Source organism: Corythoichthys intestinalis, chromosome 1, assembly GCF_030265065.1.
Source record: "Corythoichthys intestinalis isolate RoL2023-P3 chromosome 1, ASM3026506v1, whole genome shotgun sequence".
Classification (NCBI taxonomy): domain Eukaryota; kingdom Metazoa; phylum Chordata; class Actinopteri; order Syngnathiformes; family Syngnathidae; genus Corythoichthys; species Corythoichthys intestinalis.
This window is the reverse complement of record NC_080395.1, coordinates 61,912,462-61,929,896: the sequence shown is the minus strand read 5'-3', so window position 1 is coordinate 61,929,896 and position 17,435 is coordinate 61,912,462. Positions and strand designations below refer to the sequence as shown.

At 37.9% G+C, this 17,435-nt stretch overlaps 1 protein-coding gene across 5 annotated transcripts in view; it reads left to right on the top strand.

The window, feature by feature from the left end:
- The window catches only part of uacab (uveal autoantigen with coiled-coil domains and ankyrin repeats b), a 73,796-nt gene extending 56,881 nt beyond the window's left edge, over nt 1–16,915 (top strand). For 2 of the 5 annotated variants that reach the window (XM_057843095.1, XM_057843109.1), the window contains exons 13-19: nt 3,510–3,599; nt 3,745–3,775; nt 3,893–3,942; nt 5,458–8,154; nt 10,960–11,112; nt 11,329–11,394; nt 14,219–16,915. In XM_057843095.1, the coding sequence (XP_057699078.1) occupies nt 3,510–3,599; nt 3,745–3,775; nt 3,893–3,942; nt 5,458–8,154; nt 10,960–11,112; nt 11,329–11,394; nt 14,219–14,290 (3,159 nt within the window). In that variant the 3' untranslated portion in view covers nt 14,291–16,915. The remainder of the gene's footprint in view (nt 1–3,509; nt 3,600–3,744; nt 3,776–3,892; nt 3,943–5,457; nt 8,155–10,959; nt 11,113–11,328; nt 11,395–14,218) is intronic. The other 3 variants (XM_057843100.1, XM_057843126.1, XM_057843117.1) reach the window with 2 other exon arrangements.
- Nucleotides 16,916–17,435: the final 520 nt, after the last annotated feature.

The following is a 17,435-nucleotide window of genomic DNA, read 5'->3' as shown; positions in this document are numbered from 1 at the left end:
GAATGTCCACGATCGTCCTCCGACCTCTATTTGCCAGTCTTTTTAAGTTAAGGTGACAATTATTAATATTGTAACATTGCCTAAAAAATCACCAGCTTTGTCAGGTTTTTAATCATTTATTTCAGAACTTGTGCAACACAACATGCTTACTGTCCGCCGCAGCTGAACATCAAAAGTGCAAGTAAAAGGTCTGGTGCAGTCAGGGACACCACGCAAAACACATTGGGCACATTAGAACCTGATTCGTTACATTATTACAGGTATTATTATCATTATTACTAATATAATTATTCATAATTTATTTGTTTTGCTCTATGTAATTGCTATTTGCAATATTACCAGCAGTATGTATTGAGGATATTAGAGGTGTGCGAAATTTCCGATTCTTAGATTATTCGCGATTCGGCCGTGGAAGATTCGAGAACGATTCACAAATATCCAAATTCCGATTATTGAATTATACCAGGTAAAGCGGAAGTAAAACGCAGTCAGCGCGGTGTTTGGGACGCAATGAGGAACGGACCGAGAGTCAATATCATGTTCAACTCATGCCACTAGATAAAAAAATAATCATACCTGACTGCGGCCGACAGCCGCTACAAACAACACCCAGTTGCTAGTTGCTACAAACATACGGCTACAGTAGATATCATATATATATATATATATATATATATATATATATATATATATATATATATATATATATATATATATATATATATATATATATATATATATGTGTGTAGAACTAGATGCAAAATGACAGACGGCGTCGGTGTTAGAACATGTATTATTGAACAGAGATGCAAATTGACACTTTCTGGCGTAAGTGAACAGCTGCCATCTTAAAGCAGTAGACCTCTCTAGAAGGCTCTGTTGTAGCGAAACTAATTAACTTTTTATCTAAAATACTCCTAAATCGGCAGAATCTTGTTTGAATCTATCTTTAAATGATGAAATACTTTTAAAACTTTGACAAAAGTAGACAGAAGGGAAATTATGGAATAACGGGAGCAATTTTAACAACTGTAACAGTTGATTCACAACATTAAATTAATTGAATGTTGTTTAAAGCTGCTGATACAGAATGGGGACTGGAGTTTTTTATTTACTGTTATTTTTGTATATTTGTTTACTGTTATATGTTAACTTGATACTGAAATAGTAGTTTGGTTTAGCCTGAGAGGATTTTTGAACAATTTTAGAACTAATGTACAAAACATTTAATAAAAAATAAATAAATAAATTAAAAAAAAGGGGGGTGCATCAATAATCGTTTTATAATCGAATCGGAGCCTATGAATCGTAATCGTAATCGAATCGTTAGGTGCCCAAAGATTCCCAGCTCTAGAGGATATAGTGTAGGTTTTCGGGTTGTGGAATGAATTAATGCAATGTATTCTTATGGGAAAATCCTGCTTGACATACAATGATTTAGACTTACAAACAAGGTCCTGGAACGAATTAACTTCATATGTAGAGGTACCGCTGTAAATGGGCAGAAAATCATTTTGAGTTTTTGATTATGCATTGATTGATTATAATGAGCTATTACCGTACTTGCTTAATATTGCAATGCCGTTAGAGGTAAAATTAACTTTTGTGGTCTAATGATCATAATTATTTTTTTCTACTGTAGCTATCATAATCTACTCAAAAACAATACAAAGTGTCTAAAAAAGTAATGTTTGTTAGTTTCCATATGTCATGTTAGCCTTTGTTTTTTTTATCATCACAATATACAGGTGTGTTTCAGGGTTAAAACTAGGGCTGCAGCTATTGAATATTTTAGTAGAGTAATCGACTGAAAATTCTATCGATTAATCGAGAAATCGGATAAAACAAATATATTTTTAGGTGAAGAGCAATTATAAATATACATGAGAAAACAAGACATTTCATCTAATCTTTAACCATTTTCAGTCAATCAATGTCTTTATTTTCGATGTACAGTATATTTTTGAAAACAGCTAACAATTGCATCTCAGATGTAACTAGAATTAAAAAAAAAAAAAGACTAATTCACTGCTTTCACTCCAAAAACTTTTAGATCTTATTAAAAAAATATATATATATTCTTACCTAAAAATGCCGTTACGCTTGATAACACACATCACTTAAAAGTTAAGATTTTTTCCCACGTGTTTCAGTTGAATTTCTATTTGTGTCAAGCCACTTTTAAGTTCTAGTTAAGTTTTAAGTTAGTCTAAACTGTTAAGTCCTGATAGGATTTTGAGTTTTTGCAGTGTTCAAAATAAATGTATGATACAGGCTGTATTGGAGCACATTAGGGACCAGTGCTACTTGGTGTTTTATCCAGCAATGACTACTGAGCTAAAATTGATAGTTAGCATTATTAAGTTTTTATTTTACACCCTCATCACTCCAAAGCCTGTATGACACGTTAGCCACGCATCAACAGTGGTCATAATTAATAGAAACTTAGCCCTTCGCAGGGCTAATGTTACATGAGCTAGTGACAGTAACGTTAATCTTATTTACTAGCACTTAGCGCTCTTTATTAGCGCTTGTGCTCTACTGCTTTAAGATGGCGGTTGTTTACTGACGCCGCTGACGCTGTCATTTCGCATCTAGTTCAACATACATGTGATATCTTATGAGACGCATCAGACGCTACCTGCTACCAACGTAGCATCGTGCGGGCTAGTATTTGGCAACGTCGGCGTCGTTTGTAGCGGCTGTCGGCTGCAGTAAGTTATTTAAAAAAAATTTTTTTTTTTTGGTTTGCTTCTTCCTCTACGCACGTGACATCAGCGCGTTGTCCCGCATTAAAAGTAGTCCGAGCAAAACGTGATGCTTAGAGCTGTCAAAGTAAACGATTACTCGAGGTGAATAAAATTACTCGGATCAGTTTTTAAACTCGAGTTACTTGAGTTGCTCGAGTATTCGTTTCAGCTCTAGTTAAAACAAATAGCAAAGTCCAATTTTCTCATGCAGCCCTAGTAAAGTTTATGCATTATAGAAAAAAAGTATGTTTATTAGAAACTCTGATGCAGTATTTAAAAATAAATAAATAAATATATTTTGCGACCTTTTAAATTTTGACGAAATTTTGATGCCTTAACAGGCATTTACTTTTAAGGAGGAACAATTTGGAACAGTTTGTCAAGACCAGGCACTTAATGAAAATTAAAAAATTTTGTTGTACAAACATCACGTCCGTCTCATCTAACATGGGTCTGTTGATCAGGCCTGAGACATATACCTGAGCATATATTTTGTTTTATTCCAAGTCAGATGGGATAGAATAAGAGCATTCTTCCTCTCAAATCTCATCATTTGATCTTCCTTTAATCCCTTCATGTCCATTTCTGATAAAACTGTTGCCAGTTTTATCTGGGTTATTCTAGCTGCTTTGTCAGCGTTATTATTATGCTGAGGATAGATTCATTTATTTTCATTAACCCATGCAAAATCAGTGCTAATCCAGAAATAGTTTCTTTTAAACTTATTTGTCCTTTTTGTTGTTCTTTTCGTTGTATCAGAGGGAGAAATTAAAGGTGTTACTTAATGCCAACGAACGAGAAGGGTCACGAGGCTCGGAGACTGTCAAGGTTCAACTCAAATGCACTATGGTCTGTGAATGCATACAGATCATTTGATATATGTTTTAAAAAAGGAAACTCTCTAAATATATTTAGCTCAGATGTTGTATTTTTTATGTTATATTTTTAACAAATTGTTCACATACTCAAAATAGATTGCTCGTTGTATTCGCAGGGAGACTACTCTGGACAGTCAGTCATAAAAGGTTGGCTTATCTCTTTCAAACATACTATTACTATAACAACAAATTCATGTAAGATATGTCTCACACTACACTGATATACTTGTAAATTGTTTGAATGAAATTTGCAATGTTTTCCAGGAAAAGAGAACATTTTGGTCAAACAAGCGTATAGCCTGGATTCGGATCAGGTAAGGTACTATTTATAATTTAAACATTTGTGAAAGTGTATTCAGGGTTGTGGCCACCCTATACATGTACATCATAATCAAACGTGAACTTACAAAGTTTTTTTTTGTTTCATAAATCTAATTTGAATGAATTAATCACCAAAACATATTCCGTTACTTACAGCTAGGCATTTGCCGGTATGAGATTTTGACGGTACGATAACTGTGAGCAAAAATACCGCGTTATCACAGTATTGCAATTATAGCTCCAAATTGTGTTATTTCAAGAGACGTAACGGTTTAAAACAAACAAAAAAACAAACAAACAAACAAAACAAAAAAAACTTTTTTCCATTGAACAGGACTATTTTTTAAAAAAATATTTGCAAATTGGAACATGAATATAATGTTAAAATAAATAAATTAACAAAAAATAACAAATATTTTAAATAAAATTAAAATAAATAGAACTTATAGACTATACCCACAGCCACAGTTCAAGTTGCTCAAGATTAGAGCAAGAACAAAATAATTTCTATAAAAAAGTAAAAACACTTCTAAATAACATTTGTAAAAATATATATACTGCATGACATTTTTTGAGGGAGGAGAAAGCTCAAGTGAAGTTTCGCCATTTTCAGCCACTGTGTCAACTGTAGTCTACATGATGTCATGCCTTTGTGTTGAAAAGAACATACAGAATTCATAAGTTAATAAGTTAAAAATGTATAAGTTAGTTAAAATGTAAATTTTGTCGTGGAAAGGTTTCATCTAAAAAAATATTGGGAGTGAGACCTCTCCCATTACAGCGAATGTGGATTTGTGCTTAGGGCAAGATCATCTTTCTCTATAAGCGATCTTTGGCGCTATCCTTTTTCCCCCTTCATTCAAGCTCGTTTCTCACTCAGGGGCTGTGACAGTGAGACTTAAAACCTCAACGAAGTAGCTCTCCCAGCTAAGCCTAGGCTAACATTCGTCTTTGTGAGTTTTTATTTAGTTTATATATTGAATTTGAAAGGAAAATGTGTGTTATGTTTTTAACGAACTTTTTCATGGTGCTAACCTGTTGAACCTACTCACTCGTGGAAAGATACAATTGTACAACATTTTAAATGTATTCGCTTTGTATATTTCACCTACCACGATTTGAGAGCTCAATAAATTGAAGAAAGGTACGCCTTGTGTTTAGAGTGTTTGTTTTTGGGTTTGCTGGTTGTTTAGCAGAATAGCGTCACTTTCACACACAGCAACAAACAGGGGAAGGGGTGAGCGCTGCCACGCCAAGTCACTTCTGGCTGCATTTTTGGCACATGACAGTTAGCGATTACCGTACTACGGTGTGACGGAAAATTTTAGTGGTTTTGAAACCGCGACGTTTTCACACCACGGGAAACCGTGAAACCGGTAACCGGCACATGCCTACTTACAGCTAAAGTGTTGGTTCTGTAACATGTCCTAAAAAACAAACAAACTATTGTCTCGTTTTTTTGTTGTATTATTACCCTCAATAATGCTTGTTTATCCTGCTGCTGGTAGAAACTCCAGAATCCGGCTATGTCACGTTCACTCACCAGACCGTTAGAGAAGGGTCTCTCTGGTGAACTTGATGTTCTCCGACATGAAGTTGAGACTCTGAGAAGAAAACAACAGGCTACTGAGGAGGAGAGGTTGCGACTTCACTCATCTCTTAGCCGAAAAAATCGAGAGTACCAAGAACTGGTTCAGAACAGAGATCTCATCCAGAAACAAGCTGATCAGCAAGTTCAGGAGCTTGAGGATGCCTTGGGCGACGTTCAGAAGCGGATGATAGAGTCTGAATGCAAGGTTAAACAATTGCAGGCCCATGTAGTTGCAGTAAAGGAACACTTAGGAGGCCAGGCCACAGAAGAGCTTCGTGCTCAGCTTCAGGAAATTAAAGCCAAGTATGAAGGGGCTTCAGCTGAGGTGTGTCGGGTTCGTAACCGCCTGAAACAGAGTGAGAAGGCATTGGAGGAATACAAGGACAGTGAAAGCCAGCTAGCTACTGAAGCTGAACGGTTAAATGAAGAGCTCAGTGTTGTGACTGCTGAAAGAGATGAACTTTCACAAGCTGTCCTTGAAATGGAAACCCAGTTGAAGGGAGTGCAGTCCAAGCAGGGCAACATGGTACCAGCTGAGAAATTTGACAACATGAAAAACCTACTGACCAATGCAGTAGATGAAAAAGAACGACAGATTGCTGAGCTGAGAGACGACTATGATCGTGTCCTCGAGGAGGTGGCGGAGCTCCATCGCAAGCTAGATAATCCAACCCAGGGAGGAGCAGGAGCCGGGGCAGTGCCCTCAGAGGAGCAACAAAGGATACAGTCTGCTCTTGAGGAACAGAACATCTCGCTGAAGAGAAAACTTCATGATGTCACAGCAAAAAGTCAGGCACTTATTCATGAAATGGAGGAGAGTGAGGAGGAAAGAGAGATACTGCAAGAGAAGCTGGAGGAGCTGAATAGCAGGCTGGAGTCGGACTTCATACCGATCAAGGAACACGAGGAATCCCATATGAACATGGTATCAGCTGTTGAGGAGCTTGAGGACAAACTGGTGGAAGCCAGCGAACGTTTTGGCAAAGCTGAGGCACAAGTCCAACAGCTCCATACAGAGAGAATGAAGCTCCAGGAGAATATTAATCACTTGCAAGGTGCCAGAGAGGAACAGCAAAGTGAAATGGAAGCACTGAAGACTCAGAATACTGAAGTGTTAAAGAAATTAGAGCTTTTGCAAATAAGGTGTGAAGACAAAGATAAGCAATGTGTTCAACTGACAGCACAGAGTCAGACTTTGAAACAGAGTTTAGAGGGGGACCATGTGTCTAGGCAACAGCATGAGCAATTGAGGATAGAGTTAACATCCACCTTAGAGAGTGCCAAGGCTGAGAATTTAAATTTGGAGTCCATGAATAAAGAATATAAGGAAGAATTAAAGAATGTGGAAGAAGGAAACGCCAAGTTACAGGAAAAGTTGGAAAAGGTTCTTGAAGAAATGAAAAATGACTACATGAGCTTGAAGGATCACAAATGTATCACAGAAAGAATGGGTGCTGCTGTGGTACAAGCGGAGAATAGAGCAAACCAACTGTCAGCGATGCATATGTCCGTCCAGGAAGAAAATGTGAAGCTGACACAAGAACTGGAAGCTCAAAAGAAAGAACTTGATACGATAATGGAAGCTATTCATACCAAATTTGTCCCACTGACGGTCGTTGAGGAAAAAGACAACTCCTACGCTACCCAAGTAAAGGAGTTGAAAGTTAAACTGTTGGAAATGGAGGAGATGTATAGCAAAGAGAAGTCTGAAAGAGAGAATTACAAACTGGAGAAAGAGAAATTGAAAGTTGAGATTGAATCTGTTCAACAAAGACTTGACACTGCTCTTGTCACGGATGAGAAGCGTAAGGGGTATGAGGAGGAGTTCAAGGATCAGTATGAAGCAATGTCTCAAAAGTTAACCAGTCTGGAGGAGAAGCACAATGAGGTAAATCTTAAAAAAAATGAGCTTGAAGGCCAAAATGCTCTGTACAACACTCAAATCCAGAATCTCCAGGACCGTCTAAAATCAGAGTTGACGCGGATTGCGACCTATGACACAGAGCTCAAGGCCCTTCATGACGTCATGCAGCAAGCTCAGGTGGATTGTAAGAAAGCACGAGATGCTCAGCAGGTTGAAGTCCAAAAGGTCTGTGCTCTCCAGAAAGAAGTTCAGGAACTCCATAGAGAACAGGCTTCTCTGCTGCAGCAGCACAACAATACCACTAAAGCCCTGGAGGTTGAAATAACCGGGCTTCGAATAGCGCTCCGAGAAGAGGAAGAGAACAGCAGCCAGAGGGCCGAGGATGTTTCGGCCCTACAGTCAGAACTTCTTCAAGCCACTCAAGCTCTCGATGAGCTTCGCTTCAAAGAAAGTCATATGACCCAAATGAAAAAGGAGAATGAGAGTCTTGAGGAAGAAGCTTCCAACATGAACAACAAGCTGTTGAGTTTAACAGAAGAATGTAAAGCGGTTCGTCGAGAGGCAAATCAGGCAAGGGAGAGCGAAAGCAAAGCCAGAAGGGAGATGGATGCTGTCCGTGAGAAGGGACTAGCCATTGAAAGAGAAATAAAGGAGCTGAAAGAACGCTACGATGAGTCACTCAGTACCATTGGTGGCCTTCAGAAGAGGATTTCAACATCATCTCAGCTGACTGAAGCCAAAGATAAGAAGGTAACTATTCAGTGATAAAAGACATAAACAATAATATGAAGGAGTGTTACTCTGAGCTACATTAGTGCCATTGCAAAGCAGTAATGCAGTTGTCTTGCATACATTGTGTCCTTCTGTTGTGTGGTTGGAAGAGATTAATAAGTTTTCTTTGGCTACACGCAAGTCACATAGAATTGTCAAATCAGTTTTAGGTCAATTTTATATGTGGTTTTAAATCAGTCATGGGTTAGATTTTTAAAATCTGATTGCGGTCTAACCACTATCCCACCGTGCCGCCTTCATAATGTGAATTATTTCCAACCCCTTCAGACCTGAGCATGCTGCTGAAGGACATAACCAATAAATACACTGAATTTAGTCGCTATTGCCACTTCTCGGAGATGATTGGACGAAACTTTACCCATCGAAATATAATCATTAGTTAACATTCCCTCTTTGCTATTTTTGGCTCTTTGAAAATGGCTGAGACAAAACACATCTTCTTAAAGTCAAACTTAAGTGCTAATTTCTTATCAAAAACACATTAAAAGCATGATATATCCCCAACCAAAAAATTGCACTTTGTTCTGGTGTTTGTTTACAGTAAAAATCAGCTAAGAATTGTTTTTGTTTTTTTTGTCCAGCAGAAAAAATGTGGGTCTGAAGGGGTTAAACCAGAATAACATAGGAAAAATGGTTCTCTTCATTTAGTAAATCCACTCAAATTCAATCACGCTTTGGCGCTCATACTGCCGAGAACAGCCTGTCACTTGAATGAGTTGCCACAGACTGGTATATGAAAAGCTAAACGATGATTCTCACATTTGTGCCTTTGATCGTAGATCGTTTGACCGGCGTTCTCTCGACAGGTCAAAGCTACAAACCCGTCAGTCATCGTTAACTTACCAAACACCAGCTGCACTGGTGACCAAGAAAAGCAACAGAAGTGAGAGGCTGTTTGAGCATAAAACATAAAAACATGAAAATATTTTTACATTTAAAAACCCGATCATTTTCACCCGATTCCGATCCTCTAAAAATGGCGTGAACGGCCTGATTTCCAGTCACATGATCAGACCGCGACACCCCTAGTAGTGTGTGTGTATGAGAGAGAATAATGTTGTGTGTGTGTATGAGTTTACTACTAAGGGGCAAAAGAGACAGGAGGCAACGTTGTTCGCGTTCAATACATTTTTTATGGCACGAGTCCAAAGAGGTGAAAATTGCCAACCCTCATGCAGCGAAAGGACACACGACGTTCGTGGACGTGAAATTTCGTGCTCGCGCACAAACTCATGCACACAAGGGTCAGCGATGCAATAGAAGAAAATCGGAAATGGTTCTATTATTAATAAATAATAATAAATTGGTTATTATTGATCGACAAATTTCCGAGGACATAAAAGAAAAAAAGCAGCAATATGGGAAGTTGGCGCTCAGATAAGACTGGAAATTTTGAAATGCCCTCCAAATTTAAGGCCAACCAGAGACTAGCGATGATGCACAGGCAGAGGGCGGCACGTATAGACCCTACCCACGTGACGTCACAACTCTGCTCTCCTGAATGGTACCGCCCAATTGTCCGTCAAAACATAGTGTTAACCTGTTACGGCTACGTACATTCCTCCTGTTTACGGCGTGTTTTTCTGCTCCTTAACATTAATAATCAAAATGGTGAAGGCGTGTGTGGCTGTTGGTTGCACTAACAGAGAAGATGGAAGGAGAGACTTGAAGTTTTACCGTATTCCGAGGGATCCAAAGAAGAGAGCGAAATGGACGGCTGCAATTCGACGTGAAAACTGGGCACCAAAAAATCACCACAGACTATGTAGTAGTCATTTTATATCCGGTAAGATGCATTTAAGATATACTTAGAGGGTTTTGGGCTGACAAATAACCACAATTAAGATCATTGCTAGGCTAATCGCCGACAACAGACACGTATGTATGTAGTGAGAGTGCTATCGCTAAACCATATAAACATTAAAAGCCTTAACTCCATTGACAAACGACATGAAATACATTAGACTTGACAGTGGATGTTAGCAATAACAAGAGATTTTGAATTGAAAATTTCGTAACTCACCTTTCCAAGCACAAGATAGATTCCTGCCGAATTTTCGTGGACGAGGACCTGTTTCACCCAACCAGCAACGAAGTATTTATAAGCCTCCAAGCTCTTGAAGTTTTTCAAATTTTCGTGAGAATAGGCTGATTTTGTGTGGACAAGATAATTGTAAATATCAGCGTAGCAGATGTCAGGCAGACAGGGCGAAGACAGTGGGTCGAAAAACATCGATTTGGGCATCAAATATGGATCTGGCGACTGTATAGAACGAAGCTTTTCCACATAACGCCTTTTATGCAACACATCCAGTGAGTTTACGGCATCAGAAAGCACCGGGTCTTCCATGAAATGCATTTTAAATTCCTCGATCAATTGAAACCAATGCTAATACAGAGACAAAATGACGGACAAGTGGGCGGAACCATACAGCAAGCACATGGTTTTGTGACGTCGGTGGGTAGGGTCTATAGCTTGCGGGTGAAGTCGCATCGCGCCTTATCCGTGGGCTTTCAGCTTAACGGCGATGACACATTTTGCCATTGCCTCCCGTGTGCCTTGCCCCTGAGTGTGAAAGTGAGTACCGGTAGTAGTTTGTATGAGAGAGTATACTACTTGGTGTGAGAGAGAATAGTCTGAACATATATTACATGAAGAAGATTACAATAAAGCTGATCTATGTGAAAGCAAGTATGATTTATTTCTCAAACGGCCTTCCATCACTGCCGACTGCACGTAACGTCAGTTTTTGCTTTGCCTAGATCACCGAGTTGCTAACTGACGTGGAGCGGCTGAAGCAAGCACTGAATGGTCTGTCCCAGCTGGCATACACAAGCAGTACCCCAAATAAAAGGCAGACGCAGCATGTCGATACTCTCCAAGCCCAGATCAAAAACCTACAGCAACAGCTGGCTGTGAGTGGATTCACATCACACACAAGATATGTTCTTGAGATTTACAGTATTGAAAAAGTTCACCTTTTGATACAGTAGAAGTGTCATAGAAGCTCACGGTAACTGTATGTAATGAAATAGACATGTGAAAATTATATAAAATTTTAAGGTGTTGTGTACACAGTAAAGCTTATACTATATTTTGAGGCAGTATTTCTTTGTCTTCTGTTAAATAAGGATGCTGAGAGGCAGCACAGGGAAGTGGTTTCCATTTATCGAACACACCTCCTCAGTGCAGCACAGGTGAGTTGTTGTCAGTTATTTAATAATATTTACCTCATTTTATATATTTGGTGACAAACACATTTATGAAGTAAAATTGTTTTAATTAAAATGTTCTCAATATTTGCTAGTTTCAAATCAATGCTCCCTTTTGGAGTGCCAGTATACCTCAAGACATTTTATACAGATGTAGAGAAATGATGTTGGTTTGGTCCAGTCAAGTTTTTAGACACTTTTCTCATGGTTTGTCTTTGTAGGCAAATATCAAAATTACAATACTCTTTATTGGCCAAATATGCAAAGAAACACACATTAAATTTGACGACCATATTTAGAGCCAAGCTAGTATTACAACAAACAAGATTAAAAAAAAAAAAAAAAGAGTGTAAAGCTTTAGCCCAAAAGTACAGAATCAACATAATAAAGTACAAATATCTGCAGTACGGAACAATGACAGATCTGCAAAAGATGCAGAGAGTCAAGCTACAATATGAAATGACTCAATACTGCTGTAATTAAGATATAGTGACAGTTGTGCGAATGATTCTCAATATGCAAGATAAAGTGACAAGTGTTGTACTAATTATTACGCTTCTACAACAAATGGGCAAATATTTGGTGAAATCCTTGAGCATTTATAATGCCCCAATAGTATGCTGGTGGTGTGCTGTGAAGTTAGTAGTGTGAAATACTTGTAAAACAGTTATGCAAATCAGGAGGCGCCAGCAGTGTATATGGTAAAACTGTTCAAACAAAGATGTGCAAAATTGTCATATCCATTCATTCAGCCTTTTTTCTACTGCATTTACCTTCTGGAAATTCTCTAATCTGACTTTGGGCAGGCTGGTTGTCCCTGTCACTAATCAATTAGCAAATTAATCGACAACTATTTTGATAACCAATTAATCGTTTAGGACCTTCTTCACCCTAAACATGTCTAAATTCTTGAAATTATACATGTAACTTCTCAGTTGTCAATATTATCAGATTTCTTCATTATATTTCTGTCAAGTCAAAGTTGGACATGAACAAAAAACTTTGGAAAACAACAATTTACATTTTTGCCAATTTTCAGACATCTTACTGTCTACTAGCTTCTTAATATGGCTGCAACAACTAATCGATTAAAGTTGATTAATAAATTAGTTGCCGACAAATTTGTTAATCGATACATTTGTAGACTACAGTTAAGTCAGGAAGCTGTAATAGAATGTTATTTTTGAAGGAAATAATCATCCATTTTGCCTTCATTGTTAATTACAACATGCCTAAAACTTGAAGGTAAATTGTGAAGGTAATTGAGTAAGTGACATTTATTTGATTAATCGTTCGATTAATCAATTGTGAAAATAATTGTTAGTTGCAGCCCCAATACTTTCATAAGCTACAACCCCTAGCAAAAAGTGTGGAATCATCAGTCTCGGACGAGCACTCACTCAGACATTTTATCATAACAAACTCTGATAAAAAGCTTGAAAAAATAATGAATTAGTTTAAAAGTGAAAATCTTGAGCATTCAATTTCACTAAAAACAATTAATAAAAAACATTGTGGTGGTCAGTAAATGTTAATTTTATAGAGCAAGTGCTGGGGAATATATAGTGAAACTCCATTCTGAGGAAAAAATATGGAATCAAAACACATCTCACATCAAAACACATCTCTAGTATTTAGTAGCACCACATTACCTTGTCAAGAATCTGCATTGGACAAGGTGATGATGCTGGAACTTTGGTTTGGTGCTGTTCCAGTGAGATTTACAAAGATGACTGCCTGAGGAAAATACATCAAAATTCCCTCAGTCCTTGATGATTTGGGTCTGCATGTCAGGCAAATGCACTGGGGCGATGGTTGTGGTTAAATCTTCAATAAATGCACAAGTTTACATTGAAATTTTAGACAGCTCTCTTACCCCTTCAATTGAAAATATGTTTGTCATTTTCCAAGATGATAATGCATCATGCCACAGAGCTAAAACTGTTTAAGCATTCCTTGGTGAAAGACTCATCCAGTCAATGTCATGGCCTGTAAATAGCCCAGATCTCAACCCTATTGATACCCTGTGGTGGAAAATTTTAAAAATTGGTCCACAGCGAGGCTCAGTCTTGAAAGGATGATCTGGCAACTGCAATCAAAGAGAGTTGGCACCAAATTGATGAAGAATACTCATCAAGTCAATGCCTCAGAGACTGCACGCTGTCATAAAAGCCAGAGGCGGTGCTACTAAATACTAGAGATGTGTTTTGATTGTTATTTCTTGTTTGTTTCTCATGATTCCATTCATTTTTCCTCAGAATGGAGTGATTCCATATATATTTCCCCGCACTTGCTCTATAAAATTAACATTTACTGACCACCACAATGTTTTATATTCATTTCTTTTAGTGTTTCTGAATGCTAAGGAGTTGCACTTTTGAACTAATTCCATATTTTTATCTGAGTTTGTTCTACATGATAAAATGTCTGAGTGAGTGCTCGTCCGAGACTGATGATTCCATACTTTTTGCTAGGGGTTGTATAATGTTCAGTATGTCTTAACGGGGGGACACGCAGGTAGAGGGAGAAAATCTTCACAGGGAGGCCGGTTTTGAACCCGAAACCTCTGATCTTTCAGGCGGACGTACTAACCAGTCATTGAACTTATTAATAGTTGATTAAGAAAATGGCAAATAAGATCAATTCTGAACTCAACAGTCAAAAAGAGTACAAAGTTAAGCCAATAAACAGTTACACAATAAATCAGACAAATGCATAAAATTCTCAGCTAATGACCAAGTAATGCATGGGTACGTCCCTAGCAGAATAGAATCATTTTAAAATTGAATTTTTTTTTTTTTCTTTATAGGGCCACATGGATGAGGACGTTCAAGCTGCTTTGCTACAAATCATCCGCATGAGACAAGAGTTTGTGTGTTAAAGCTTTCTTCAGCATAATGTGATACGACTGCCTGCAGACTCAAATTCACCATTCGTGCACCCGACATGCCTCTCTCACTGCATTATGTCAACCAAATAGGCTCTTATCAAATCTTTTATGTGTAGTAGAGCTACTCATCGGGCCCTTGATGCTGTAAAAGTGAATGTTGATGCTAAAAAACTGGCCACCTATCGACAAGTCGCCCACAGACTATATACGAAGGGAACATGCATAGTAATTTTTGCATGCTGAAGGATTTTCAGTGTGACTTGACCTACGATTTAGGAAAAGATGGCACATGTGTGCTTACTGCTTGTATGGTGTGTGCTTTATCCAAGATGATGGCACAACCATTAACAAACATGAGTCTCTTCTCCAAATGATCGTTGTAGTACTAGTACTGAAATGAGACGCAGCATGGTGCCACAGGGCATCTCTTCTGTAGTAGAAGCTAGGTTAATTATTAGCATATTTGATAGCGACATCCCTATTGAAATGTCTTCTATTCATTTTTGTGGTGTTGGATGACTTGGCAGACACGTTATGAAACACTCAACACATGCAGTCGCTCCCTTGTTTTGTGTCCAGCAGCGGCACAAGCTTCAGCTTCAGCTCCATAATCTGGACGATCGTAACTAAGCAGTTTCAGGATTGATGATTTTCTGCCCTGCTGCCGTTTGGGGTTAAAAACTCTTGATACACACGTCATCCAAAGAAACAATCAAAGTCTCATTTAGGCCTTTTTGGGCTTCAATTAGAATTGTGGAAATTCTTTAAATTGCTAAAGAGCTACCTTAATATTAAGACAACACATGATGAGTTTAGGACTGCCACCATGAAAATATTCTGGATAGATATGATCTTATTTCTAATGTCAACACATGGAAAACAACCACAACGTCCCACATAACACCGAGCCCCCAGATAGGAAGTTTGCTGCTCTTATCTGACGTTTTAAGGATTGAGAGTGGAATCTGCTTAATAGGAATATTACAAATGCGGCACGGTGGAGAGTGGTTTGCACTTCCGCCTCACAGTTTTGAGATCCAAGGTTGCGGGCTTTCCGTGTGGACTTTGCATGTTCTCCCTGTGCCTGCGTGGATTTTCCCTGCGACTTCGGTTTTCTCCCCCATTCCCAAAAACATGCATGATAGGCTGATTGAGCACTTTAAATTGTCCCTGGGTCCGAGTGTGTACATGATCAGGTGATTGTCTCCTTGTGCCCTGTGATTAGCTGGCAACCAATTACGAATGAACCCCACCTACTGCAGATAGTTACCTGTGATAGGGTCTAGCACCCCCACGATCCTCGTGAGGATAAGCAGAAAAGAAGATAAATGGATGTTCAAATTATATATATTTGGAATTCATTTAGCTCAAGTGTGTGTCTCTTGAGAAGCCATAGTGACAAAAAATTACACTTGTTTAGAGTTTTGATGTGGCAATGTTTTTGTAGTCAAAGTATCCAATTTGAACAAAGAACAGAAATGCTTACGTGATAAACATTTCTTAAAATACAGATTTGGCTGGCTAATGTGTTCCTTTCAGGCATAATATCACCATGGATATCATTCAGTCACTCACCATTATTCTATTATTGTAGTTTAACTACTAGGTTCACTTAGCAAATGCAGTGGTTTGTTTCTGTGGGTAATTTGAGTCATGCAGGCGAGCGTGGGAGACAGGAGGTCTCTTGCTGTGTCCTAAATTTTTGCGGTGGCTGGTCATCTTCTTTTTTCTAACCTGAGTGCCCTCTAGTGGTGTGACTTGGCAGGCCAAGTTAATAGAACTGTAATTTCCGTGGGGTGGGGCAGTTGGGTGGGGGATTTACTTTTACCTTTGGAAGCTGCTTATTTGAAATTATTAAAAGAAACTCTAAAATGAGAACTATTGCAGCTCCAGAGGACAATGAGTACACCAAATACCTTCCGAAGTGGCTGTGTGTGCCCGCCCATACCGGAGTGTCGTGTGTTGTGATTGTTGAGCGAGTCTCTTGTGCCTTTTCATTGATTTTATTTTATTTTTTTCATTGCTTTGTACTACTTGGATGACTGTACTAAAGGGTGACATTTTAAACGTTCAGCAGGTCTGGAAGTAGAAAGGCACAACATAAATGTTGAGTACTTTATTGTATAGAATTAAGTTCTAGGAAAATAGGACAATCCATTTAACCGCGCAATTAGGGAACCTCCTAGAAATGTGTTATTTTAAACACTCCTGTCTTTTCCTTAACACCCTTTCTCACTTCATGTACTTTGGCCAAATTTCTTCAGATTTTGAAGATTAACTTTTACCCTTTCGACCATCAATCAAGACTGTTAGATCAAGACTGTTAAATCTGTCAATACAAACTGTTAAATCTGTTAATACAAATATTTCTGTTTTTGAGTCATTGTAACTATATCAATAAAAGTGCCTAACATAGAAACTATGTTTTGTTTGTTCTATCTTTATTGTAGTACTAGCTCCTCCAGACCATTCTTAAATGCTTCTGTTATATATACAATATTTCCCTTCTCTGGGTTTAATAAAGTGCCATCTAATCTCACATGCCAATCAGGAATCATAAAATGACAAGATAAAAGTCGAATCTTTGTGTTATTGTGCTATAAACCACCGCTTTTGATTGCTTACAATCGATTAAATTTCTGACATACGTTTCACCTAAAGTGAAAAATTCTCAGCACTTTTGATGCTTTTGACAAAGATGTTTGAATTAAAACTTGATGCACCAAAATAAAAAATCTTAAAAGAAGAAATATGAAGAAAATGTAATCGAAACAATATGTAAAATCACAAATCAATTATTATTTGCATTTTAGTAAATTTTTAATAAAATGAATTTATAATGTTTAAAAATTACAAAAATATTTATGTATTTGGTACTATAATTTCAACAATGCATGGCAAAATATATTTAAATAGAAAATAAATACTTGACTAACTATAGAGTACAATGTTAAAAATGCTTATAATAATTATTGCTTTACAGGGACATCACCCCCTCTTTGTACTTTAGTGTTCTGTCAATTTCACGTTTCTGGATGTTAATAGAGTGGATAATTTTGAAGCCCTTTTCTCGGAGTGGCCACTGAGCGTACCCTTAAGTGCTAAAGTTTCTTCAGGTCTAGTCACCGTTAGAAAT